We start from the raw sequence: 26,745 nt of genomic DNA, 5'->3' as shown, positions 1-26,745 counted from the left end.
TCCATTCATGACCTAATTAGTTTTTCATTTATCTGTTTTGACTCTTTTTTTTCTCTCCTCCTCCTCCTCCTCCTCTTCTTGAGTTATTTCCCCACTGGTGGTGAACTGTTTGTACTAGCATTAGTGGAGCCAAGGGATACTCCGATTCCATACCTGTTGTTTAAGAAGCATGATGTGACAAATACAATTTGATTTGTCTGTCACTGCTTATGCCTTTTTGGACCCATCACAGATCCAGGCGAACCAATCTACGTATTCTAATCTAGTGTGTGACAAGGTAGCAATATTTTTGGGTTTATCTGCTGTTTTCAAGTGGTTATTCATATTCATACTCTTTTCTAATCTTGTTTTACAAAAAATTGTGCCTTTGCCCAACAGTTTATTGATTTAATATTTGTTTCTATTGACCTGATTTAAAAAATGTTCAATGCAATGGTGTTACAGTAAGTGTTTGCAATAGTTTCATTGTGAGTGTATTATTGCTTCATTATACCGCAATAATATCATTATTTTCCTTCCAATAATAACAACAGAGAGAGGTTTTCTAAAAATGCCTTTTTATTTCTCCCCAGAGGCAACAACTTTTCACTTTCTCAAGGATAAAAAAAATATATATAATCAGAATAGAAAAGAACGAACAAAACACATGCAAGACGGTTGCAGTTTCAGCCTTTCATAGTGCAGCACAGATGTCAACAATACCTGACACTATAGCAGGGTTTGGACATATAGACAAACTGGTTTGACCTAAAATAACAATGGCTTCTATTTGAATAGTTGTTCAATATGTAAACATTTACTAAAATGTTCTGTACACACACATTTGCAGAGGTTCCTTCAGATAATCTTGTTTCAAAACCTTGCTATGGTCAAATGGAATGAAATTCCTGGAACTCTCCCTATTATGTTCCAGTTCGAGGTCGTCCCCACCGAGACGTTGGTTGGTGTCCGGGTGAGGGCGGCTCCAGGTGGAGCAGACACCTTCATCAAAGTCAGCCCAGAATCAAGACTGTTCATAAGTTAATTAGTCTGATCCCAGATCTGTTTGCCAATGGCTATAAGTTAATAACCTTAGTCTCAAAATCAAAACTCCATCTGTGGGGTGAGAGGTCCTGTAGTGCATATGTGGTCACATTCACATTTATTTGTGACATGATTCAATGAAAAATGGCAACAACAACAACAAAATAACACTGAAAATAACAGGAACAATCTTTTCATAGGTATAGGCTTCTTCTTTGCCTTTCTTTCAACAACATTGTTTCTTAACTTACTGTATATTTATTCATTAATTCCTTTCTGGGTATACAGTCAAGACCATGCAGTACATGTTGTCACAGTAAATGGAATGCAGACTGTGTCCAGTTGATTTGTTGATTATGCTGCTGTCACTCCTCTCCTCCTCCCTTACATTCATTCACCCATGTCCAGTCACAGTCTTCAGTCATTCTGTTCTTGTCGAGCTATTTCAGCCATTTTCAGATAGGATCCTCAATTTCTGGATTTTCAATTGGGCTCCTCCTCTTCTCAGCTATGTTCTATAGTATTCCTCCAGTTTTCTTTTGGTACTTATTTTGTTTTTCTCTTTTTGTGGTATTTTGTTATTTTCCAGCTTTTTGTAGGACTTTTCTTCATTCTTCCACCTCGCTCGTGTTGCTTCACTCCATCTTTAAGCATCCTCCTCAGCCTCCTCCTCAAACTCACCCTCCTCCTCAGCGGTGGCATCCTGGTACTGCTGGTACTCAGACACCAGGTCGTTCATGTTGCTCTCTGCCTCAGTGAACTCCATCTCGTCCATGCCCTCTCCGGTGTACCAATGGAGGAAGGCCTTGCGGCGGAACATGGCGGTGAACTGCTCAGAGATACGCTTAAACAGCTCCTGGATGGCTGTACTGTTGCCGATGAAGGTGACTGCCATTTTGAGGCCTCTTGGAGGAATGTCGCAGACGGCTGTCTTGACATTGTTGGGGATCCATTCAACGAAGTAGCTGCTGTTCTTGTTCTGGACGTTGAGCATCTGCTCGTCCACCTCCTTCATGGACATGCGGCCACGGAAGACAGCGGCGACAGTAAGGTAGCGACCGTGGCGCGGGTCACATGCGGCCATCATGTTCTTGGCGTCGAACACTTGCTGGGTGAGCTCAGGCACGGTGAGGGCACGGTACTGCTGGCTCCCCCTGCTGGTGAGGGGGGCGAAGCCGGGGATGAAGAAGTGGAGACGGGGGAAAGGCACCATGTTGACGGCCAGTTTACGGAGGTCGGCGTTGAGCTGGCCGGGGAAACGCAGGCAAGTGGTGACCCCGCTCATGGTGGCTGACACCAGGTGGTTGAGGTCTCCGTAAGTTGGCGTGGTGAGTTTGAGGGTACGGAAGCAGATGTCGTAGAGAGCCTCGTTGTCAATGCAGAAGGTCTCGTCTGTGTTCTCTACTAGTTGGTGAACCGAGAGCGTGGCATTGTAAGGCTCCACCACAGTGTCCGACACTTTCGGGGAGGGCACCACGCTGAAGGTGTTCATGATGCGGTCAGGGTACTCTTCACGGATCTTGCTGATGAGCAGGGTGCCCATGCCCGAGCCAGTGCCCCCACCCAGGGAGTGGGTGAGCTGGAAGCCCTGGAGGCAGTCGCAGCTCTCAGCCTCTTTCCTCACCACATCCAGGACTGAGTCCACCAACTCTGCTCCCTCAGTGTAGTGGCCCTTTGCCCAGTTGTTTCCTGCACCGCTCTGACCTAGAAACATCGGAGGAAAGGAGGGACATAAGAACACTTCAAACCCTATTTTACTTCAAAATGACAGGACTGTTTCATAATGACTTTTTCACTCCGTTTAATTTTCCTATGTGCTAACTAAACGTGATATGTCCCTTCAATTTTCAAGCAGTGCTAAACTCAAACCCCTCTCATTCCTTACCAAACACAAAGTTGTCTGGTCTGAAGATCTGTCCGAAGGGTCCAGATCTGACAGAATCCATGGTGCCGGGCTCCAGGTCCACTAGGACCGCTCTGGGAACATACTTGCCACCTCCATGAGAGACAAAGATTGAGAGACACACACCAGCTCAATATTGCAGGGAACAATGGGTTATTTGATGTCAAGGGGAGTGGAGCTCCTATCTGTCCACCAGGGGGAGGACAAAATATATCACGTCCTGTACACCTCCATTAGTCCACGAATTGTGTGATCCTATACAGTTTCCCCTGCGACATTGAGATTTTCACCCATTACATTAATAGCTTTGCAGTGTGACTTGGCCTCCACAATCACCCTACCTCAACCCAATTGAGATGGTTTGGGATGAGTTGGACCGCAGAGTGAAGTAAAAGTAGCCAACAAGTGCTCAGTACATGTGGGAACTCCTTCAAGACTGTTGGAAAAGCATTCCTCATGAAGCTGTTTGAGAGAATGCCAAGAGTGTGCAAAGCTGTCATCAAGGCAAAGGGTGGCTACTTTGAAGAATCTCAAATATAAAATATATTCTGATTTGTTTAACACTTTTTTGGTTACTACATGATTCCATATGTGTTATTTCATAGTATTGATGTCTTCACTATTATTCTACAATGTAAAAAATAGTAAAAATAAAGAAGAACTCTTGAATGAGTAGCTGTGTCCAAACTTTTGACTGGTACTGTATGTACATGTATGTGTAAGCACCAAAGACATTCTTCTGTTGAAAGGTTATTTGTAACTCTAGAGGGTGTAGATGTGCTACCTGAAGCCTCGTTGTAGTAGACACTGATCCTGTCCAGCTGTAGGTCGCTATCTCCATGGTAGGTGCCTGTGGGGTCGATACCATGTTCATCGCTGATCACCTCCCAGAACTAAAGAGTACAGATCGATAAATGTCAACCCGAGTGGCTTGAATTGACACAGGCCAGCACTGCTAAAGTGCAGGTTGCGCTGAGTGGCTGAACTACCAACAGAATGTAATAGCCCATTCCCTTGTGGGGTGGTGTGAGGTCAAGTGGTTGGTAAGCTGAGCTAGTAGTGTATAGTTGGTTATTGTTGTTGTTACTATATTATTACATTAGATATTTAATGAAAAAATGACTATTGCTGTAAAGATGAACATGGCCCTATATCATATAAGGTATTCTCTACAACACAACTTACAAAATATCATGCAAGACAAACTATTATTTTAAGTTGAACCATATACCATATGGATATTCAATACATGACATAATTCCAAAACTATTCAAAATCTCTTCCAGTGGCGTTGTCTATCCTGGCACAGATGTGTGCTCTTGACCTCCCAGCTACCACATGGGCGAAATAAATGCTGTCGAGTGTAGAAACCATAGGCAAATCCAAGAGATAATTGCCTTCGCAGTCGCAAGACATTGAGCAATATATTCAAAATCGCATTTGCAAGGCTGGCCCCTAGCCCTAAATACCTGTTTCTCTTCCTGAATTAGTGCTTTTTAGCTAGGCTACAGAGTCCCCCTTGTGCAATGTACAGTACAATCACAGTTGGGGTGTGCTCTGTGTATTCATTAGTGCAGCTTCACAGTCACACTGCAAAGCTATGTGGTATTTTGAAGTCTGAGAAGTTTGTGTGTAGTAGGACTGTGTGCATGCGTGAGGGTAGATATGAGTATGTACAGTGAGGGGAAAAAGTATTTGATCCCCTGCTGATTTTGTACATTTGCCCACTGACAAAGAAATTAATCAGTCTATAATTTTAATGGTAGGTTTATTTGAACAGTGAGAGACAGAATAACAACAAAAAAATCCAGAAAAACGCATGTAAAATTTTTTATAAATTGATTTGCATTTTAATGAGGGAAATAAGTATTTGACCCCTCTGCAAAACATGACTTAGTACTTGTTGGCAAAAGCCTTGTTGGCAATCACAGAGGTCAGACGTTTCTTGTAGTTATATGCCATTTAGCAGACGCTGGTGGCCAACGATTTAGTTGGCCACCAGGTTTGCACACATCTCAGGAGGGATTTTGTCCCACTCCTCTTTGCAGATCTTCTCCAAGTCATTAAGGTTTCAAGGCTGACGTTTGGCAACTCGAACCTTCAGCTCCCTCCACAGATTTTCTATGGGATTAAGGTCTGGAGACTGGCTAGGCCACTCCAGGACCTTAATGTGCTTCTTCTTGAGCCACTCCTTTGTTGACTTGGCCGTGTGTTTTGGGTCATTGTCATGCTGGAATACCCATCCACGACCCATTTTCAATGCCCTGGCTGAGGGAAGGAGGTTCTCACCCAAGATTTGACGGTACATGGCCCTGTCCATCGTCCCTTTGATGCGGTGAAGTTGTCCTGTCCCCTTAGCAGAAAAACACCCCCAAAGCATACAAACACCCCCTCCATGTTTGACGGTGGGGATGGTGTTCTTGGGGTCATAGGCAGCATTCCTCCTCCTCCAAACACGGCGAGTTGAGTTGATGCCAAAGAACTCGATTTTGGTCTCATCTGACCACAACACTTTCACCCAGTTCTCCTCTGAATCATTCAGATGTTCATTGGCAAACTTCAGACGGGCATGTATATGTGCTTTCTTGAGCAGGGGGACCTTGCGGGCGCTGCAGGATTTCAGTCCTTCACGGTGTAGTGTGTTACCAATTGTTTTCTTGGTGACTATGGTCCCAGCTGCCTTGAGATCATAGACAAGATCCTCCCATGTAGTTCTGGGCTGATTCCTCACCGTTCTCATGATCATTGCAACTCCACGAGGTGAGATCTTGCATGGAGCCCCAGGCCGAGGGAGATTGACAGTTCTTTTGTGTTTCTTCCATTTGCGAATAATCGCACCAACTTTTGTCACCTTCTCACCAAGCTGCTTGGTGATGGTCTTGTAGCCCATTCCAGCCTTGTGTAGGTCTACAATCTTGTCCCTGACATCCTTGGAGAGCTCTTTGGTCTTGGCCATGGTGGAGAGTTTGGAATCTGATTGATTGGTTGCTTCTGTGGACAGGTGTCTTTTATACAGGTAACAAGCTGAGATTAGGAGCGCTCCCTTTAAGAGTGTGCTCCTAATCTCAGCTCGTTACCTGTATAAAAGACACCTGGGAGTCAGAAATCTTTCTGAGAGGGGGTCAAATATTGATTTCCCTCATTAAAATGCAAATCAATTTATAACATTTTTGACATGCGTTTTTCTGGATTGTTTTGTTGTTATTCTGTCTCTCACTGTTTAAATAAACCTACCATTAAAATTATAGATGGATCATTTCTTTGTCAGTGGGCAAACATACAAAATCAGCAGGGGATCAAATACTTTTTTCCCTCACTGTATACATCCAAGCGTGCATGGTTGTGTCACTACCACTGGTGTCACTTTTCCGATCTGGGAGGCTGCAGTAATAACAAAGGATTAGAGTAATCTGGATAAACATCTAGCCTTAGAGAGGATGACAAGATCAAGAGATGGCGTAAAGAGCTGCTTAAAACAACTCTATACTTATGCTAGAATATCTACCGTCCATGAAGATTTATTATAAATGGCTAAACAAGAGAGAGAGAAGCAATACTCCGTAGGCTACCATGTGAGCAGGCAAAGTGGAACCATCCTAGAGGAATTAGCCTACTGGGACAGATTGATGAGGTGAGACATTAAGGCGAAACTTCGTTAAGGAAGTGGCACAGACTGTCATACGAACTCAACTGACCCTAATCTGAAATAGAGGGAGACAGAGAGCGAGAGAGCGAGAACCTTGTTTTATATCAAACACCTCTTGAGCTTTCACTCCACTTTACCATCTATTCTTTAACCCATGTCAATATCAATAAATATTAGTGAAATGTCCAATTATTGTTCACTGTGCTCTCTGGTAATACAAATTCTCATTTAACACATCAACAAGTTAGGGCTACCAAATTAGGCTAGTGATACACTCCATTTCTCATAAGAATTCCATTCACCACGAAGGGTAGGCCTGAATAGACTTATGTAGCTATCTGGTATAGACAGCATATTTATAGAGTTATTGAGGCCTTATGGATATTAAATTATGTTGATGACATTTCACTGGCCCACTGGACCCTCCATGGCAGTGTTCCCAAATGGTGTTGTGTAAAATAACTAAGTTGTGGATAAAAACATATACTACACTAAAGTGTCAACTCGACTCCTTCTCACAAGCATTAGTCATTTAAACGATGTCATCTGCTCTCATAGTCCACCACTTGTTCATATCCCTCCCCCCGCCCAGAAGTCCCCGTCAGTTGTTGGCGTTCATTCCTCTCTCCCTTGCCTGCTTCAGCAACTTTCCCCTTTTTTTCTTAAAGGACGTTGATTCAGTTCCAGCAAGACAACAGCTGTAGTGTCCCCGCTATTCTATGTAAATCACCATAGCGTTAATAGTGGTGCATTTTACTGGTCTATTATCCGCACTCAGCCAAGAGGCGATGTGTCAATGCGCAACAGGGCATGCGTTTTTGTCGTAAAAAGCCCTTTACTCTTTTACAAGTTATGTTTAAAGTTTGACTTGTGCCACAGCCTAAAGATGATTCAATAATATGATAGGAGGCTATCCAGAGACATAACCTACTAACGTAAATGTCTAATGCAAGGAATAAGCCTAGCCTACTGAGACTAAAATTATAGGACATTTTAACTTGTCAAAAAAAACGAAACAAATTGTCTCGAAAATGCAATCTTTGCGCATCAACATCTGTAAACCGCGGGGGGTGAACTAGCCTATATGAAGCTATAGTTTTTTCCATAGTGTCATAGCTGTAGGACTAAGTGTCTTGTGTAAATGTCTAGTTGTTTTTTTATTTGTGTTTTAAAATCTTCAATTTAGACATCTCTTTTTCGTAGTCTATTGAAGAGAAGGCTATTCCAGACACAAAACAATTAGCGTGGCAAAAAGGGCAGACAGACGCCCAGCGAAATCACGTCTCGATAGTCCCGTTATCTCACCATAATAAAATAACTGTCAGCGTTTTTCCAGTTGCGCTTTCTTCTAAGACTAGTTTACATTGGCAAAAGATAAATGTATATCCAATAAAGAACAAAAACGATTTAGAAGCTTTACAACTGAACTGAAAAGCAGACAACAAAAGGTATATTCATTCCGGTACTCTTCATCCATTAAATGGCCATCTCATGTTAGAAAAAGAGACCATAACGGACATTTCTGCATTGAATGTTTATCATTTAGGCCAAGTGGAAATGTTTTACTTAAAATACCCATAGCCAAGAATACAACTTTTTGAGAAGCAACAAATAGTTTGTATAATGCATTATTTATTAATTCCCAAATGTAAGCCTAGACATTGTTCGTTTAAGTTTTCAAGATTCTTACCTTGGCCCCAATCTGGTTACCGCACTGGCCGGCCTGAATGTGTACGATTTCCCTCATTCTGAATGCGTGAAATAATAGAAAATACAAGAGAAGAAATGGAATGCTGTTATGTCGACACAGCAGACACACTCACCGCTGTGAAGTATGTGGATGAAACCTTTGAGCAAGGCGGGACAAAGAATTTATAAATCTGGACAGTGGCCAAACCGAAGCTTGCGCTAATGATTGGTCACGGACTTCGGAAACCCAATCTTGATTGGCTGAGGAAAGAACATCTAAGGGGTTTCTCTGCGGTAAAGAAAGGGGCCGGAAGTAGAGAGGGAGTGCCCCGTCCCGCCCTGTCAACACAGTCCTGTTGGAGCAGGCAGGCCATGGAGTCAGCGCACTGATTATCAAAAATGTTCTAGATGATCATGAATTGTATGACTTGCCCCAAATCCTGTAAGACTCCTATACAATTGACTATGAATGCAAAAACGTATTGTTGGAAAATAATCCCCCCCACCCCCCCCTATTAGATGTGAAAATAGTCCTTAGAATAAAACAATAAAAAAGTGATATTGTGTACAGGAATTGATTCCTTGAAATCAGTTCAGCCAAGACAAATTACTTACATATTGATAACCTTACTACAATAATCCAAAATGATGTTCATTATCCTAAATTATTATGCAGAATACTATCTTCTGCTGTTTTGTTATAACGTCCAATGGTCAAATGTAGCATGGTTAGATACGTGTTGTGCTGATTACCCCCGCTCACTTCACTTGAAGCCTTAATAAGACAAACATTCAATGGGGTGGTTGTATGAAGCAACCTGTACAACCTGTCACATTGGTGTCATGATCCAATGTAGTCCCCGGTAGCTCAGTTGATAGAGCATGGCGCTTGCAACGCCAGGGTTGTGGGTTCGTTTCCCACGGGGGGCCAGTATGAAAATATATGCACTCACTAACTGTAAGTCGCTCTGGATAAGAGCGTCTGCTAAAATGACCAACAAAAAAATTAAATAAAGAAAAATGACCCAGATCACAGCAATGTGGCCTCACTTGAAAGAAGTTTGGTTGCCTTCAGAATGAGAGCCTATGAATAGACAATTTGAGGACACACACATACATATACACACACATCTCACCACTTTTCAAATAGGCATAATGCCTCCACATCAATCAATCAAATGTATTTATAAAGCCCTTTTTACATCAGCAGATGTCACAAAGGGCTTATACAGAAACCCAGCCTAAAACCCCAAATGTAGAAGCACGGTGGCTAGGAAAAACACCCTAGAAAGGCAGGAACCTAGAAAGAAACCTAGTGAGGTACCAGGCTCTGAGGGGTGGCCAGTCCTCTTCTGGCTGTGCGGGTGGAGATTTTAAGAGTACATGGCCATTAAGACTAGATCGTTCTTCAAGATGTTCAAACGTTCAAAGATGACCAGCAGGGTCAAATAATAATCACTGTGGTTATAGAGGGTGCAACAGGTCAGCACCTCAGCTGTAATTTTCAGTTGGCTTTTCATAGCCGAGCATTCAGAGGTTGAGACAGAAGGAGGGGGGGGTCCCATCCATCTAATTAGGTACTGACACAACAAAGAACAAAGGGCAACTAAAGTGCATTAAGTGGATCATTTTGTTGATATAGCTAAGTAATTCGACATTGTATTTCACACTGATCATTGAGTGAAATACAATTCACCACCGCACCACCAGATGGCGACAGCATATTTTGCAATGGGCGTGAGACGATGGACAGAAGCTTTTTTTACGGAAAGACCAATAACGGGACAGACGCTTCATATATACATATAGTCATTGGACAGACGATAGCAAGAATAACACTGCTGTATTTTGACAGAAATAAAAGTACTGTTGCGACGCATTCTGCATTAGTTCATTCTGTCAAATTGGTAAGTGAACGGACATATTTTGCCTAATCTTTCGACTGATTTGATGCATCTCGGATTGCAACATATGTAAACATCAGTGGGGTCTGGCAAAAATGATAGTGGAATTGGATAAATATGTATCATTGCTAACGAGTTGCTACACCCTTGCATGTTTTATTTATATCCTATTTACATGTGTGTTGATACATTTGTTGATACATGTATGAGCTTGTCTGTCTATGCTCTTTAAAAGCAAAATGTCCTGGATGATGCTGCGCAACATCTACGCAAATTCAATCAGCTGCCAGTGTTGTCTCGATAGCTTTCTCAAGGCTCCTGCCCGTCTCGATAGCTTTCTCAAGGCTCCTGCCCCTTTGGATTTTCATGGAGAAGATTACAATAGTTATAATACTGACCACCTGCTCAAATTCTGATTAAATGTTAATTGAAATATATAAAACATTTAGTCACATTTGTTACTTACAGTAGCTATATAAAATTATTATTAGGCCAACTGTATAGATTTCAGTCAAAGCTGTCAAGCATGACTGATGAATTAAGCTACACATGCTTGAGCAATAGGCCAATGTAAGACTCTCAAGTAACCCACTGTCAGGCCCATTGTCCAGCTTGTTGTCCTCTGTAGCTCAATTGGTAGAGCATGGCGCTTGTAACGCCAGGGTAGTGGGTTAGATCCCCGGGACCACCCATACGTAAAAATGTATGCGCACATGACTGTAAGTCGCTTTGGATAAAAGCGTCTGCTAAATGGCATATTATTTTTATTATTATGAAAATTGTGTGTTGTTTTTTGTTTTATAGGATCTGAGGGAGAAGAAGAAAAACATGTTCTACACATGTGGTCCAAATGAGGCTATGGTGGTGTCAGGTCCATTCTCTAATCAATACAATTCTGTTCTCCATTTATAAACATATTACATTAAAGAGCTGTAGGATGGTAGTAATACTCTCATGCGTATCTCACCATCCTCCCTCTCTCTCTATCTCTGTTCCTCAGGGTTCTGCCGTTCTCCTCCAGTAATGATTGCTGGAGGCAGAGTGTTTGTGCTTCCCTGTGTTCAGCAGATCCAGAGGTACGGTCTCTTTTCCTGTTCATGTCTGCAAACGCATATATTGGCCATGCATCGCCATTTACCATTGTTTTGGGATATCATACTACAGCATTGTGGAATGATTATATCTCTCCCTCCTTTCCTCTCTTCTCTCCCAGGATCTCCCTGAACACTCTGACGCTGAACGTGAAGAGTGATAAAGTCTACACCCGCCATGGGGTTCCCATCTCAGTCACTGGTATTGCCCAGGTTTGTCTCTCCATCGTTCTCTGTCTCTGTTTCTTCCTGAGCCAATGTAACTGCACTATGCTGTTACAGTCATTGAAACAGGTTTAGACACCCTAGTTTTGAACTCAGGTGTAAGGGCTTTCTTTAATGAAGTACGTATCAAGTAGCCAATTAAAACTTGCCATCTGTTTTGCTTATATCAATCATTTATACACTGGCATTAAATGATTAAATACCTCACTCTCTTGTGCTGTGGACAGAACAGAGTAACCCTGCCTGTTTGAGTGTTGATACAACTATTCCTGCTGTGTAGTTGGGTAGTGTACAGCAGATGCTTCTGTTTGTTTAGCACTGTGCACACCTGAGTCATGTTCATTAATCGCCAACAACAGAGTAAAACAGGGAGGGGCTACCTGAACTTCCTCAGAAAATGCAAATTTTCGTTTTCTGTTTAAATTTTTATTTCAATGTTTTCGGTTGCGTACCCTAATGAACTATTAACCTGTGTTCTCTCCTCCCTCCAGATGAAGATCCAGGGGCAGAACAAGCAGATGCTGGCCGCAGCCTGTCAGATGTTCATGGGGAAGTCAGAGGGCGAGATCGCCCAAATAGCCCTGGAGACACTGGAGGGTCACCAGAGGGCCATCATTGCCCACCTGACTGTGGAGGTAAACTTGACCTTTTTAGCACAGCTGTGCTGCGGTCGTTGGCACAAGGCGAAGCCGAGTACCTGCCGAGTACCCAATCACAATGCTTGTTTTGACCAACCCGTTGTAGAACATCTGTTTTGCAAGATGTCACAAACAGATCTGGGACCAGGCTACATTATACCAGCTCACTCATTTTAGTGCAATATAGAAACATTTTGGCACTATTTGCCTTCTTCATGGTTGCATGAGGTAAACTGGACCGCACCCTTACTGGCCACGTCCACAGTTACAGTTATAGGTAAACAAACAGCACATTATAGCAGCTCACTGATTTCAATGCTGTAAAGCCATGACCAAAGCCAAGAGCTTTGGCCAGAGATACACTCCCCTACGCATTTATTCGGACAGTGAAGCTAAAACTTTTAATTTGGCTCTATACTCCAGCATTTTGGATTTGAGATCAGATGATTCATATGAGGCGACAGTACAGAATGTCACCTTTTATTTGAGGGTATTTTTGTATGTACCATACTCAAAACAGCACATTGCATGGTAGAACTGTCTTGTGACATACCATAACAAACAGACCATAACAAACAGACCATAACAAACATACCATAACAAACAGACCATAAGAAACAGACCATAACAAACAACAAATGAAACAGTTTTATATATACAGCCGAACCATAGTCATATGGAAATCTATTTCTGGCTATGTGTTCAACTACATAGTAACATGATGGAGAGGGAACACTGCATCTTTTCACTGTCAAATGAAAGTATATTAACATAGGTGCTAACTCTGTTATTTCACCCCCTTCAGGAGATCTATAGGGACCGTAAGAAGTTCTCGGAGGAGGTGTTCAAGGTGGCCTCGTCCGACCTGGTCAACATGGGCATCAGCGTGGTCAGCTACACGCTCAAAGACGTTCACGACGACCAGGTGTGCTTTCTCTCTCTACTTTCAATGGACACTCCATTCTTGCAACTGATCCAATGCTAGGTAAATAATGGACACTAGATGGATGCCAGGTAAATAATCGACCCTAAACTAAAAGCATGTTGTTGTCTTCCTCTCTGTGGTTCAGGACTACCTCCACTCCCTGGGGAAGTCCAGGACCGCCCAGGTGCAGAAAGACGCCCGCATCGGAGAGGCCCAGTTCAAGAGGGATGCTGTGATCAGGGTGGGCCACCTCTCTCTTCTCTCCACTCTCTCCTTCTTTCTCTTCTTGAACCCTTTATCCTTTACCTTGCTCTTGTTTATTTCGGAATTCTCTATCATATTTCCTTTCGCTTGGTTATCCCTATCCGTTCTTACTTTTCTCTTTTTATATTTTAAATGTTTAGGGGGTAGATCAGCTTTAATATTGCAGATTGTAGCTTCCATCAATGTCATTGTCTGCATAATTTCCAATCTCCCATATATGTTTTTGTAAATATACATATTCATACATACAGTTGAAGTCGGAAGTTTACATACACCTTAGCCAAATACATTTAAACTCAGTTTTTCACAATTCCTGACATTTAATCCTAGTAAAAATTCCCTGTCTTAGGTCAGGTAGGCTCACCACTTTGTTTTAAGAATGTGAAATGTCAGAATAATAATAGAGATAATTATTTATTTAATCTTTTATTTCTTTCATCACATTCCCAGTGGGTCAGAAGTTTACATACACTCAATTAGTATTTGGTAGCATTGCCTTTAAATTGTTTAACTTGGGTCAAACGTTTCGGGTAGCCTTCCACAAGCTTCCCACAATAAGTTGGGTGAATTTTGGCCCATTCCTCCTGACAGAGCTGGTGAAACTGAGTCAGGTTTATAAGTCTCCTTGCTCACACACGCGTTTTCAGTTCTGCCCACACATTTTCTATAGGATTGAGGTCAGGGCTTTGTGATGGCCACTCCAATACCTTGACTTTGTTGTCCTTAAGCCATTTTGCCACAACTTTGGAAATATGCTTGGGGTCATTGTCCATTTGGAAGACCCATTTGCAACCAAGTTTTAACTTCCTGACTGATGTCTTGAGATGTTGCTTCAATATATCCACATAATTTTCCTTCCTCATGATGCCATCTATTTTGTGAAGTGCACCAGTCCCTCCTGCAGCAAAGCACCCCCACAGCATGAGGCGGTTTTGGAGCAGTGGCTTCTTCCTTGCTGAGCGGCCTTTCAGGTTATGTCGAAATACAGTGAGGGAATTACAGTGGGGAGAACAAGTATTTGATACACTGCCGATTTTGCAGGTTTTCCTACTTACAAAGCATGTAGAGGTCTGTAATTTTTATCATAGGTACACTTCAACTGTGAGAGACAGAATCTAAAACAAAAATCCAGAAAATCACATTGTATGATTTTTAAGTAATTAATTTGCATTTTATTGCATGACATAAGTATTTGATCACCTACCAACCAGTAAGAATTCCGGCTCTCACAGACCTGTTAGTTTTTCTTTAAGAAGCCCTCCTGTTCTCCACTCATTACCTGTATTAACTGCACCTGTTTGAACTTGTTACCTGTATAAAAGACACCTGTCCACACACTCAATCAAACAGACTCCAACCTCTCCACAATGGCCAAGACCAGAGAGCTGTGTAAGGACATCAGGGATAAAATTGTAGACCTGCACAAGGCTGGGATGGGCTACAGGACAATAGGCAAGCAGCTTGGTGAGAAGGAAACAACTGTTGGCGCAATTATTAGAAAATGGAAGAAGTTCAAGATGACGGTCAATCACCCTCGGTCTGGGGCTCCATGCAAGATCTCACCTCGTGGGGCATCAATGATCATGAGGAAGGTGAGGGATCAGCCCAGAACTACACGGCAGGACCTGGTCAATGACCTGAAGAGAGCTGGGACCACAGTCTCAAAGAAAACCATTAGTAACACACTATGCCGTCATGGATTAAAATCCTGCAGCGCACGCAAGGTCCCCCTGCTCAAGCCAGCGCATGTCCAGGCCCATCTGAAGTTTGCCAATGACCATCTGGATGATCCAGAGGAGGAATGGGAGAAGGTCATGTGGTCTGATGAGACAAAAATAGAGCTTTTTGGTCTAAACTCCACTCGCCGTGTTTGGAGGAAGAAGAAGGATGAGTACAACCCCAAGAACACCATCCCAACCGTGAAGCATGGAGGTAGAAACATCATTCTTTGGGGATGCTTTTCTGCAAAGGGGACAGGACGACTGCACCGTATTGAGGGGAGGATGGATGGGGCCATGTATCGCGAGATCTTGGCCAACAACCTCCTTCCCTCAGTAAGAGCATTGAAGATGGGTCATGGCTGGGTCTTCCAGCATGACAACGACCCGAAACACACAGCCAGGGCAACTAAGGAGTGGCTCCGTAAGAAGCATCTCAAGGTCCTGGAGTGGCCTAGCCAGTCTCCAGACCTGAACCCAATAGAAAATCTTTGGAGGGAGCTGAAAGTCTGTATTGCCCAGCGACAGCCCCCGAAACCTGAAGGATCTGGAGAAGGTCTGTGTGGAGGAGTGGGCCAAAATCCCTGCTGCAGTGTGTGCAAACCTGGTCAAGACCTACAGGAAACGTATGATCTCTGTAATTGCAAACAAATGTTTCTGTACCAAATATTAAGTTCTGCTTTTCTGATGTATCAAATACTTATGTCATGCAATAAAATGCAAATTAATTACTTAAAAATCATACAATGTGATTTTTTGGATTTTCGTTTTAGATTCCGTCTCTCACAGTTGAAGTGTACCTATGTTAAAAATGACAGACCTCTACATGCTTTGTAAGTAGGAAAACCTGCAAAATCGGCAGTGTATCAAATACTTGTTCTCCCCACTGTATATATATATATATACAGTGGGGGAAAAAGTATTTAGTCAGCCACCAATTGTGCAAGTTCTCCCACTTAAAAAGATGAGAGAGGCCTGTAATTTTCATCATAGGTACACGTCAACTATGACAGACAAATTGAGAGAGAAAAAATCCAGAAAATCACATTGTAGGATTTTTAATTAATTAATTTGCAAATTATGGTGGAAAATAAGTATTTGGTCACCTACAAACAAGCAAGATTTCTGGCTCTCACAGACCTGTAACTTCTTCTTTAAGAGTCTCCTCTGTCCTCCACTCGTTACCTGTATTAATGGCACCTGTTTGAACTTGTTATCAGTATAAAAGACACCTGTCCACAACCTCAAACAGTCACACTCCAAACTCCACTATGGCCAAGACCAAAGAGCTGTCAAAGGACACCAGAAACAAAATTGTAGACCTGCACCAGGCTGGGAAGACTGAATCTGCAATAGGTAAGCAGCTTGGTTTGAAGAAATCAACTGTGGGAGCAATTATTAGGAAATGGAAGACATACAAGACCACTGATAATCTCCCTCGATCTGGGGCTCCACGCAAGATCTCACCCCGTGAGGTCAAAATGATCACAATAACCACACGGGGGGACCTAGTGAATGACCTGCAGAGAGCTGGGACCAAAGTAACAAAGCCTACCATCAGTAACACACTACGCCGCCAGGGACTCAAATCCTGCAGTGCCAGACGTGTCCCCCTGCTTAAGCCAGTACATGTCAAGGCCCGTCTGAAGTTTGCTAGAGCGCATTTGGATGATCCAGAAGAGGATTGGGAGAATGTCATATGGTCAGATGAAACCAAAATATAACTTTTTGGTAAAAACTCAACTCGTCGTGTTTGGAGGACAAAGAATGCTGAGTTGCCTCCAAAGAACACCATACCTACTGTGAAGCATGGGGGTGGAAACATCATGCTTTGGGGCTGTTTTTCTGCAAAGGGACCAGGACGACTGATCCGTGTAAAGGAAAGAATGAATGGGGCCATGTATCGTGAGATTTTGAGTGAAAACCTCCTTCCATCAGCAAGGGCATTGAAGAGGAAACGTGGCGGGGTCTTTCAGCATGACAATGATCCCAAACACACCGCCCGGGCAACAAAGGAGTGGCTTCGTAAGAAGCATTTCAAGGTCCTGGAGTGGCCTAGCCAGTCTCCAGATCTCAACCCCATAGAAAATCTATGGAGGGAGTTGAAAGTCCGTGTTGCCCAGCGACAGCCCCAAAACATCACTGCTCTAGAGGAGATCTGCATGGAGGAATGGGCCAAAATCCCAGCAACAGTGTGTGAAAACCTTGTGAAGACTTACAGAAAACGTTTGACCTGTGTCATTGCCAACAAAGGGTATATAACAAAGTATTGAGAAACTTTTGTTATTGACCAAATACTTAACTTCCACCATAATTTGCAAATAAATTCATAAAAAATCCTACAATGTGATTTTCTGGAAAAAAAAGTCTCATTTTGTCTGTCATAGTTGACGTGTACCTATGATGAAAATTACAGGCCTCTCTCATCTTTTTAAGTGGGAGAACTTGCACAATTGGTGGCTGACTAAATACTTTTCCCCCCCACTGTATATATACTACCGTTAAAAAACGTGGGGTCACTTAGAAATGTCATTGTTTTCGAAAGAAAGGGAAAAAAAATTGGCCATTAAAATAACATCAAATTGATCAGAAATACAGTGTAGACATTGTTAATGTTGTAAATGGCTATTGTTGCTAGAAACGGCTGATTTTTTATGGAATATCCACATAGGCGTACAGAGGCCCATTATCAGCAACCATCAGTCCTGTGTTCCAATGGCACGTTTTGTTTGCTAATCCAAGTTTATCATTTTAAAAGGCTAATTGATCATTAGAAAACCCTTTTGCAATTATGTTAGCACAGCTGAAAACTGTTGTGCTGATTAAAGAAGCAAAAAAACTGGCCTTCTTGAGACTAGTTGAGTATCTGGAGCATCAGCAATTGTGGGTTCGATTACAGGCTCAAAATGGCCAGAAACAAATAACTTTCTTCTGAAACGCGTCAGTCTATTCTTGTTCTGAGAATTGAAGGCTATTCCATGCGAGAAATTGCCAAGAAACTGAAGATCTCGTACAACGCTGTGTACTACTCCCTTCACAGAACAGCGCAAACTGGCTCTAACCAGAAAGAGGAGTTGGAGGCCCCGGTGCACAACTGAGCAAGAGGACAAATACATTAGAGTGTCTAGTTTGAGAAACAGGCGCCTCACAGGTCCTCAACTGGCAGCTTCATTAAATAGTACCCGCAAAACACCAGTCTTAACGTCAACAGTGAAGAGGCGACTCCGGGATGCTGACCTTCTAGGCAGAGTTGCAAAGAAAAAGCCATATCTCAGACTGCCCATCTTAATCTTTTTTTTTTTATTGGCCAGTCTGATATATGGCTTTTTCTTTGCAACATATACACACATACATATACATATACATACATATATACATACATACAGTGGCTTGTGAAACTATTCACCCCCTTGGCATTTTTCCTATTTTGTTGCCTTACAACCTGGAATTAAAATTGATTTTTTGGGGGTTTGTATCATCTGATTTACACAACATGCCTACCACTTTGAAGATGCAAAATATTTTTTTCCTGTGAAACAAACAAGAAATAAGACCAAAAAAAAGAACTTGAGCGTGCATAACTATTCACCCCCCACCCCCCAAAGTCAATGCTTTGTAGAGCCACCTTTTGCAGCAATTACAGCTGCAAGTCTCTTGGGGTATGTCACTATAAGCTTGGCCCATCTAGCCACTGGGATTTTTGCCCATTTGTCAAGGCAAAACTGCTCCAGCTCCTTCAAGTTGGATGGGTTCCGTTGATGTACAGCAATCTTTAAGTCATACCACAGATTCTCAATTGGATTGAGGTCTGGCCATTGACTAGGCCATTCCAAGACATTTAAATGTTTCCCCTTAAACCACTCAAGTGTTGCTTTAGCAGTATGCTTAGGGTCATTGTTCTCCTGGAAGGTGAACCTCCGTCCCAGTCTCAAATCTCTGGAAGACTGAAACAGGTTTCCCTCAAGAATTTCCCTGTATTTAGCGCCATCCATCATTCCTTCAATTCTGACCAGTTTCCCAGTCCCTACCGATGGAAAAACATCCCCACAGCATGATGCTGCCACCACCATGCTTCACTGTGGGGATGGTGTTCTCGGGGTGATGAGAGGTGTTGGGTTTGCGCCAGACATAGCGTTTTCCTTGATGGCCAAAAAGCTCAATTTTAGTCTCATCTGACCAGAGTACCTTCTTCCATATGTTTGGGGAGTCTCCCACATGCCTTTTGGCGAACACCAAATGTGTTTGCTTATTCTTTTCTTTAAGCAGACACTATCCTACCGATCCTTGACTTCGGCGATGTCATTTACAAAATAGCCTCCAACACTCTACTCAGCAAATTGGATGTAGTCTATCACAGTGCCATCCGTTTTGTCTCCAAAGCCCCATATACTACCCACCACTGTGACCTCTACGCTCTTGTTGGCTGGTCCTCACTACATATTCGTCGCCAAACCCACTGGCTCCAGGCCATCTATAAATCACTGCTAGGAAAATCCCCGCCTTATCTTAGCTCATTGGTCACCATAGCAACACCCACCCGTAGTATGCGCTCCAGCAGGTATATCTCACTGGTCATCCCCAAAGCCAACACCTCCTTTGGCCGCCATTCCTTCCAGTTCTCTGCTGCCAATGACTGGAACAAATTGCAAAAATCTCTGAAGCTGGAGACACTTATCTCCCTCACTAACTTTAAGCATCAGTTGTCAGAGCACCTTACCGATCACTGCACCTGTACACAGCCCATCTGAAATTAGCCCGCCCAACTACCTCATCCCTATATTGTTATTTACAGTGGGGGAAAAAAGTATTTAGTCAGCCACCAATTGTGCAAGTTTCCCACTTAAAAAGATGAGAGAGGCCTGTAATTTTCATCATAGGTACACGTCAACTATGACAGACAAAATGAGAAAAAAAATCCAGAAAATCACATTGTAGGATTTTTAATGAATTTATTTGCAAATTATGGTGGAAAATAAGTATTTGGTCAATAACAAAAGTTTCTCAATACTTTGTTATATACCCTTTGTTGGCAATGACACAGGTCAAACGTTTTCTGTAAGTCTTCACAAGGTTTTCACACACTGTTGCTGGTATTTTGGCCCATTCCTCCATGCAGATCTCCTCTAGAGCAGTGATGTTTTGGGGCTGTCACTGGGCAACACGGACTTTCAACTCCCTCCAAAGATTTTCTATGGGGTTGAGATCTGGAGACTGGCTAGGCCACTCCAGGACCTTGAAATGCTTCTTACGAAGCCACTCCTTCGTTGCCCGGGCGGTGTGTTTGGGATCATTGTCATGCTGAAAGACCCAGCCACGTTTCATCTTCAATGCCCTTGCTGATGGAAGGAGGTTTTCACTCAAAATCTCACGATACATGGCCCCATTCATTCTTTCCTTTACACGGATCAGTCGTCCTGGTCCCTTTGCAGAAAAACAGCCCCAAAGCATGATGTTTCCACCCCCATGCTTCACAGTAGGTATGGCTTCTTTGGATGCAACTCAGCATTCTTTGTCCTCCAAACACGACGAGTTGAGTTTTTACCAAAAGGTTCTATTTTGGTTTCATCTGACCATATGCCATTCTCCCAATCCTCTTCTGGATCATCCAAATGCGCTCTAGCAAACTTCAGACGGGCCTGGACATGTACTGGCTTAAGCAGGGGGACAAGTCTTGCACTGCAGGATTTGAGTCCCTGGCGGCGTAGTGTGTTACTGATGGTAGGCTTTGTTACTTTGGTCCCAGCTCTCTGCAGGTCATTCACTAGGTCCCCCCGTGTGGTTCTGGGATTTTTGCTCACCGTTCTTGTGATCATTTTGACCCCACGGGGTGAGATCTTGCGTGGAGCCCCAGATCGAGGGAGATTATCAGTGGTCTTGTATGTCTTCCATTTCCTAATAATTGCTCCCACAGTTGATTTCTTCAAACCAAGCTGCTTACCTATTGCAGATTCAGTCTTCCCAGCCTGGTGCAGGTCTACAATGTTGTTTCTGGTGTCCTTTGACAGCTCTTTGGTCTTGGCCATAGTGGAGTTTGGAGTGTGACAGTTTGAGGTTGTGGACAGGTGTCTTTTATACTGATAACAAGTTCAAACAGGTGCCATTAATACAGGTAACGAGTGGAGGACAGAGGAGCCTCTTAAAGAAGAAGTTACAGGTCTGTGAGAGCCAGAAATCTTGCTTGTTTGTAGGTGACCAAATACTTATTTTACAACATAATTTGCAAATAAATAAATTAAAAATCCTACAATGTGATTTTCTGGATTTTTTTTCTCTCAATTTGTCTGTCATAGTTGACTTGTACCTATGATGAAAATTACAGGCCTCTCTCATCTTTTTAAGTGGGAGAACTTGCACAATTGGTGGCTGACTAAATACTTTTTTCCCCCACTGTATTTTGCTAATTTGCACCCCAGTATCTCTATTTGCACATTATCTCTTGCACATCTATCATTCCAGTGTTAATACTAATTGTAATTATTTTGCACTACATTTGCACACACTGTATATATATTTTTTCTGTTGTATTTTTGACTTTGTTTTATTTTACCCCATATGTAACTCTGTGTTGTTGTTTTTATCGCACTGCTTTGCCTTATCTTGGCCAGGTCGCAGTTGTAAATGAGAACTTGTTCTCAACTGGCTTACCTGGTTAAATAAAGGTGAAAAAAAAAATGAAAAAAAAAAGCAATGTATTTTTTCTGGCCACTCTTCCGTAAAGCCCAGCTCTGTGGAGTGTACGGCTTAAAGTGGTCCTATGGACAGATACTCCAATCTCTGCTGTGGAGCTTTGCAGCTCCTTCAGGGTTATCTTTGGTCTCTTTGTTGCCTCTCTGATTAATGCCCTCCTTGCCTGGTCAGTGAGTTTTGGTGGGCGGCCCTTTCTTGGCAGGTTTGTTGTGGTGCCATATTCTTTCCATTTTTTAATAATGGAATTAATGGTGCTCTGTGGGATGTTCAAAGTTTCGTATATTTTTTTATAACCCAACCCTGATCTGTACTTCTCCACAACTTTGTCCCTGACCTGTTTGGAGAGCTCCTTGGTCTTCATGGTGCCGCTTGCTTGGTGGTGCCCCTTGCTTAGTGGTGTTTCAGATTCTGGGGCCTTTCAGAACAGGTGTATATATACTGAGATCATGTGACACTTAGATTGCACACAGGTGGACTTTATTTAACTAATTATGTGACTTCTAAAGGTAATTGGTTGAACCAGATCTTATTTAGGGGCTTCATAGCAAAGGGGGTGAATACATATGCACGCACCACTTTTCCGTTATTTATTTTTTATACTTTTTTGAAACAAGTTATTTTTTTCATTTCACTTCACAAATGTTGACTATTTTGTGTATGTCCATTACATGAAATCCAAATAAAAATCCATTTAAATTACAGGTTGTAATGCAACAAAATAGGAAAAACACCAAGGGGGATGAATACTTTTGCAAGGCACTGTACATACATACATATACATTACTTTTCTCTTTCCTCGTACTCCATCTCAACCTTTCCTTTTCCAATCTCCTCTTGTTTCTTTTTTACACTTTCTGTGTGTCGCTCCCTCTCTGTAGGAGGCCCATGCCATGCAGGAGAAGATCTCAGCCCAGTATGTCAATGAGATCCAGATGGCTAAGGCTCAGAGGGACTATGAGCTGAAGAAAGCATCCTATGACATCGAGGTCAACACCAAGAAGGCAGAGTCTGAGATGGCCTACCAGTTACAGGTATGTCCATGATATTACACTAAGACATGGATGTATTGTATAGCACACCCAATCTCGTTATTTGTTTGTTCTCAAAATCACAACATATAGAAAGCAGCTCACTAAACCAATTGAAACAAAGCAACAAAAAGTAAAACACAGAATAACACAAAAATATAGAGGAAAACATAACCTCTTAAAAATAGTCATAAAGAGTACTACTGAGATCTTGGTGTTACCATTTTAACCCGTCAGGTGGCCAAGACCAAGCAGCGCATTGAGGAGGAGAAGATGCAGGTCCAGGTGGTGGAGCGCTCTCAGCAGATCATGCTCCAGGAGCAGGAGATCACCCGCAAGGAGAAGGAGCTGGAGGCAAAGGTCAAGAAGCCTGCTGAGGCAGAGAGATACCGCCTGGAGAAGCTGGCCGAGGCCCAGCGGTGAGTAACAGCCACAGGTCTCCAAATGACCTTTCACAAATTATATATTGTATTTTGTGAAAAATGTATTGCATAGACAATGAAAATATACTAGATATTAATGCGTTCCATGGAGTATGAGACAGACAAAAAAACACATATACAAACTATACTAAATATGTAATATGTACTATATCCATAGTGTATACCTCACTGGCCAACTAAGGTGTATGAGATAAAATAAATATGTTTCTCTTCCGACAGTGCACAGCTCATCATGGAGGCAGAGGCTGAGGCAGAGTCCATTAGGGTGAGTGAGCATCACATTGTTCCAGATGGATTCTGAAAACAAAAGTACATTGTTAGTATAGGATTGTTACTGTTCCAAGCATGTTTTACCCCTAAAAGCAGATAATTATTGTCTGTGACTCGTTTGAGCAGAGAGCACTTTAATGGTAATAGGAGAAGTCTATGTTTACCACACTGAAGTCATTTTGCTTGTTGAATCAATACTACTAAAAATTGCAGTTAAATTACAATAAGTTACACCCAAGGAAGCTGTAACAACATAATATGACCGTCATAACAAAAAAAGAACAAACCAAAAAATATTCTCTCTCAGATTAAGGGAGATGCGGAGGCCTTTGCTGTGGAGGCGAAGGGGAGAGCCGAGGCGGAGCAGATGGCCAAGAAGGCTGAAGCCTTCCAGCAGTACAAGGAGGGAGCCATGGTGGACATGTTGCTGGAGCAACTACCACTGGTGAGAACACCTTCAAAGAGATAGAGCTCAAATACACACTTAGAGCGGAATCCTAATTTGAGATGTGCGCGTTTAAAAATCGCGTAAATCATGCATTGAATAGAAGATTTGTATGTTAGTTAGTACACATAATTGGGTGATCACTCGTCACTGGGTGAGTTTTTGGGCATAGAAACTGGACGAACACCTCTCATATGTTCCTCTGCCCTCCTCTAGATGGCGGAAGAGATCAGCAGGCCTCTGGCGCAGGCTCAGAAGATCACCATGATTTCCAGCGGCGGCGCCGAGGTGGGCGTGGCCAAGCTCACAGGGGAGGTGCTAGACATCATGACCCGCCTTCCAGCGGCTGTGGAGAAACTGACCGGAGTCAACATCTCACAGGTGAGACAGCATAACCAACGATGTGTGTGATGTATTATATAACTAGATTACTGTTATATGTCTGCATAACAACATTCTCAGTAGGTCTCCAATTAATTATACCAGTGGTTACCTCCAAAAGTTACAATAATAATGTTTTATTGTTACATACACCGGAATAGGTGCAGTGAAATGTGTTATTTTACAGGGTTAACCATAGTAGTACAGCGCCCCTGGAGCAAATTGGGGTTAAGTGCCTTGCTCAAGGGCACATCAACAAATGTTTCACTTTGTCTGCTCGGGTATTCGAACCAGCGACCTTTTGGTTACTGGCCCAACGCTCTAGAGTTATATTTCACAGAATAGGATATATGAATAACTTGCCAGATAACTGTGACAAACACGCATGTACATGTATAACTCTTCATTTGACGGTTTATGAAGAATGCTAAAGGTCAATATGGGTCATCGTAAGTTTTGAGTACAAGATAGTATTCCATGCAAATTTCAGGTTTGTAATGTTAGTAAACCTAGTTGGCTAACTCACTGATCCTACTTTGTGAATCCTTGCTCCTTCATTTTCTCTCTTTCTCCAAATCTCCCACCCCCCCACCCTCTCGCTCTCTGTATCGCTCGCCATCTCCCTCTCTCTCGACCTGTCCATCCATTCTCTAGGTGACAACTCGTGTGGGCTGAGGAGAGGCTCCGGTGCTCAGGCAGACCTATCATCACACCCCTGCCTGGCTCAGGCAGACCGGTCATACCCCTGCCTGGCTGTAGTGTCTGCATATTTGTCTACTATCACAGCCTCTCCTCAAGTATGTTATTACCAACAACTTCTATCAATCCCCCCTTCTTTCCATGTGTCTTAATATCGCTTTCTCTGCATATCTCACCTTTCACCTCTAACCCGTTTTCTATTGGAATGCCTTGTCACTCTGTGTGTATATTTGGCCCTTGATTCCCTCCTTTATAACTGCCTGTGTCCACTGCCTTGCTGCCAAACCCTAAGTGCATCTTAACTGGCGAGTTCAATGCAAACGCGCAATCAACCTCCAGTCAGTATTCTCATTCGCAGCATTCAGTCTTATTCATCAGAAGCAAAGGTGTCCTGACCAAATCCGTGTTTCATTGTTTTTAATATTACTGGTTGTCGTTTTAGTCTGACAAAATGTATTTGGTTAAGAGAAAACGTCATGGCTCTGTTGATACTAAGTTTAAGTAACAATGAATGTAAAAAATATTAACCATTCAAAGTATCCAATATTCTAATCTATACCTGCAAAGGCTCTTGGGAGTAGTGTGAATAGGCCAGGCAACTCAGTATATTATTATTTTCTATGGATTTCTATCTGCAAAATGTGTGCTTTCCCATTGATGTGTGTCTACTTTCACTGTTACGACACGTAACTGGCGTGTTTTTGAAGATGTTTTCATTGTATTTTCTGCGTCTCTCACACTGAATTATCCTATTTAATCAATAGTCATTAGAAAGGACCTTTTAGTCAAGATTATGTAGCAGTTCTCACAAATGTGACTTGCATTACTTTAGTCCAGAGTGCTAGGGGACTGGTTTACTACTCGGTTATAGCTGTCAAAATGGTAATATGATGTTATAATCATGGAATTATTGCACTGCCTAACACGACATAATGTCAAGCTGTACTATTTATGTTCATTGAGATGTACTGTTAGCATTGAAGCTACGTTATTGTTAAGGTGGTCCTCAGAGCAACTGGAATAGTAGCTGTGAAAATTAATAATAAAGGGAGGAATTTTCTGTTAGAAAAATGTTGATTGTCATCAGAAGTAGAAAGAGAGGAGGTGTCATGTAAAAATAATTAATTCTGAAAGCAGGTTTTTTCTCTTTTTGAGAACCTTTTGCAGCCCAAACTAAAGCTAGCTGTGTCGTATTGTACTAGTAATGAACATAACTACTAATGGACATCATAGCACGACATACAAGTATTGAGTACATGGCACATACACTGAGTATACACCCACTTCTGCCCTCAGAACAGTCTCAATTCATCGGGGAATGGACTCTACGAGTTGTTGAAAGCGTTCCACAGGGATGCTGGCCCATGTTGACTCCAATGCTTCCCACAGTTGTGTCAAGTTGGCTGGATGTCCTTTGGGTGGTGGATCATTCTTGATACACACAGGAAACTGTTGAGTGTGAAAAACCCAGCAGCGTTGCAGTTCTTGACACAAACCGGTGCACCTACTACCATACCCTGTTCAAAGGCACTTAAATGTTTTGTCTTGCTCATTCACCCTCTGAATGGCACACATATACAATCCATGGCTCAATTGTCTCAAGACTTAAAAATCCTTCTTTAACCAGTCTCCTCCCCTTCATCTACACTGTTTGAAGTGGATTTAACAAGTGACATCAATAAGGGATCATAGCTTTCACCTGGATTCACCTGGTCAGTCTATGTCATGGAAAGAGCAGGTGTTCCTAATGTTTTGTATACTCAGTG

At 42.5% G+C, this 26,745-nt stretch overlaps 2 protein-coding genes across 2 annotated transcripts; one reads left to right on the top strand and one right to left on the bottom strand.

The window, feature by feature from the left end:
• Nucleotides 1-536: 536 nt before the first annotated feature.
• Nucleotides 537-8,434, bottom strand: LOC121571567 (tubulin beta chain). The gene is made up of 4 exons (XM_041883101.2): nucleotides 8,263-8,434; nucleotides 3,711-3,819; nucleotides 2,909-3,019; nucleotides 537-2,727 (listed from the first exon to the last, which is right to left on the bottom strand). The coding sequence occupies exons 1-4, from the start codon at nucleotides 8,317-8,319 to the stop codon at nucleotides 1,670-1,672; spliced, it is 1,335 nt and encodes a 444-aa protein (XP_041739035.1). The 5' UTR covers nucleotides 8,320-8,434; the 3' UTR covers nucleotides 537-1,669.
• A 1,581-nt stretch (nucleotides 8,435-10,015) lies between these two features.
• On the top strand, nucleotides 10,016-26,316 carry LOC121571568 (flotillin-1). Its single transcript, XM_041883102.2, has 13 exons — nucleotides 10,016-10,168; nucleotides 10,970-11,036; nucleotides 11,166-11,241; nucleotides 11,379-11,469; nucleotides 11,973-12,116; nucleotides 12,925-13,044; nucleotides 13,190-13,285; nucleotides 22,592-22,744; nucleotides 22,979-23,160; nucleotides 23,404-23,449; nucleotides 23,762-23,899; nucleotides 24,116-24,280; nucleotides 24,935-26,316. Exons 2-13 carry the CDS (start codon nucleotides 10,994-10,996, stop codon nucleotides 24,953-24,955), a joined length of 1,275 nt encoding a protein of 424 aa, XP_041739036.2. The 5' UTR covers nucleotides 10,016-10,168; nucleotides 10,970-10,993; the 3' UTR covers nucleotides 24,956-26,316.
• Nucleotides 26,317-26,745: the final 429 nt, after the last annotated feature.

This window comes from Coregonus clupeaformis, chromosome 8, assembly GCF_020615455.1.
Source record: "Coregonus clupeaformis isolate EN_2021a chromosome 8, ASM2061545v1, whole genome shotgun sequence".
NCBI lineage: Eukaryota > Metazoa > Chordata > Actinopteri > Salmoniformes > Salmonidae > Coregonus > Coregonus clupeaformis.
The sequence above is the reverse complement of the archived record's forward strand: the minus strand, read 5'-3'. Positions and strand labels throughout refer to the sequence as shown.

Bases quoted from the DNA above. Each gene is read 5' to 3' on its own strand.
- LOC121571567 (XM_041883101.2), bottom strand. From the start codon at position 8,319: ATGAGGGAAATCGTACACATTCAGGCCGGCCAGTGCGGTAACCAGATT. The intron at 3,820-8,262 runs GTAAGAATCTTG...TGTACTCTTTAG, and splicing joins GTAACCAGATTGGGGCCAAG to TTCTGGGAGGTGATCAGCGA. The intron at 2,728-2,908 runs GTAAGGAATGAG...CGATGTTTCTAG, and splicing joins ACCAGACAACTTTGTGTTTG to GTCAGAGCGGTGCAGGAAAC.
- LOC121571568 (XM_041883102.2), top strand. From the start codon at position 10,994: ATGTTCTACACATGTGGTCCAAATGAGGCTATGGTGGTGTCAG. The intron at 22,745-22,978 runs GTATGTCCATGA...TTAACCCGTCAG, and splicing joins AGATGGCCTACCAGTTACAG to GTGGCCAAGACCAAGCAGCG. The intron at 23,161-23,403 runs GTGAGTAACAGC...CTCTTCCGACAG, and splicing joins AAGCTGGCCGAGGCCCAGCG to TGCACAGCTCATCATGGAGG.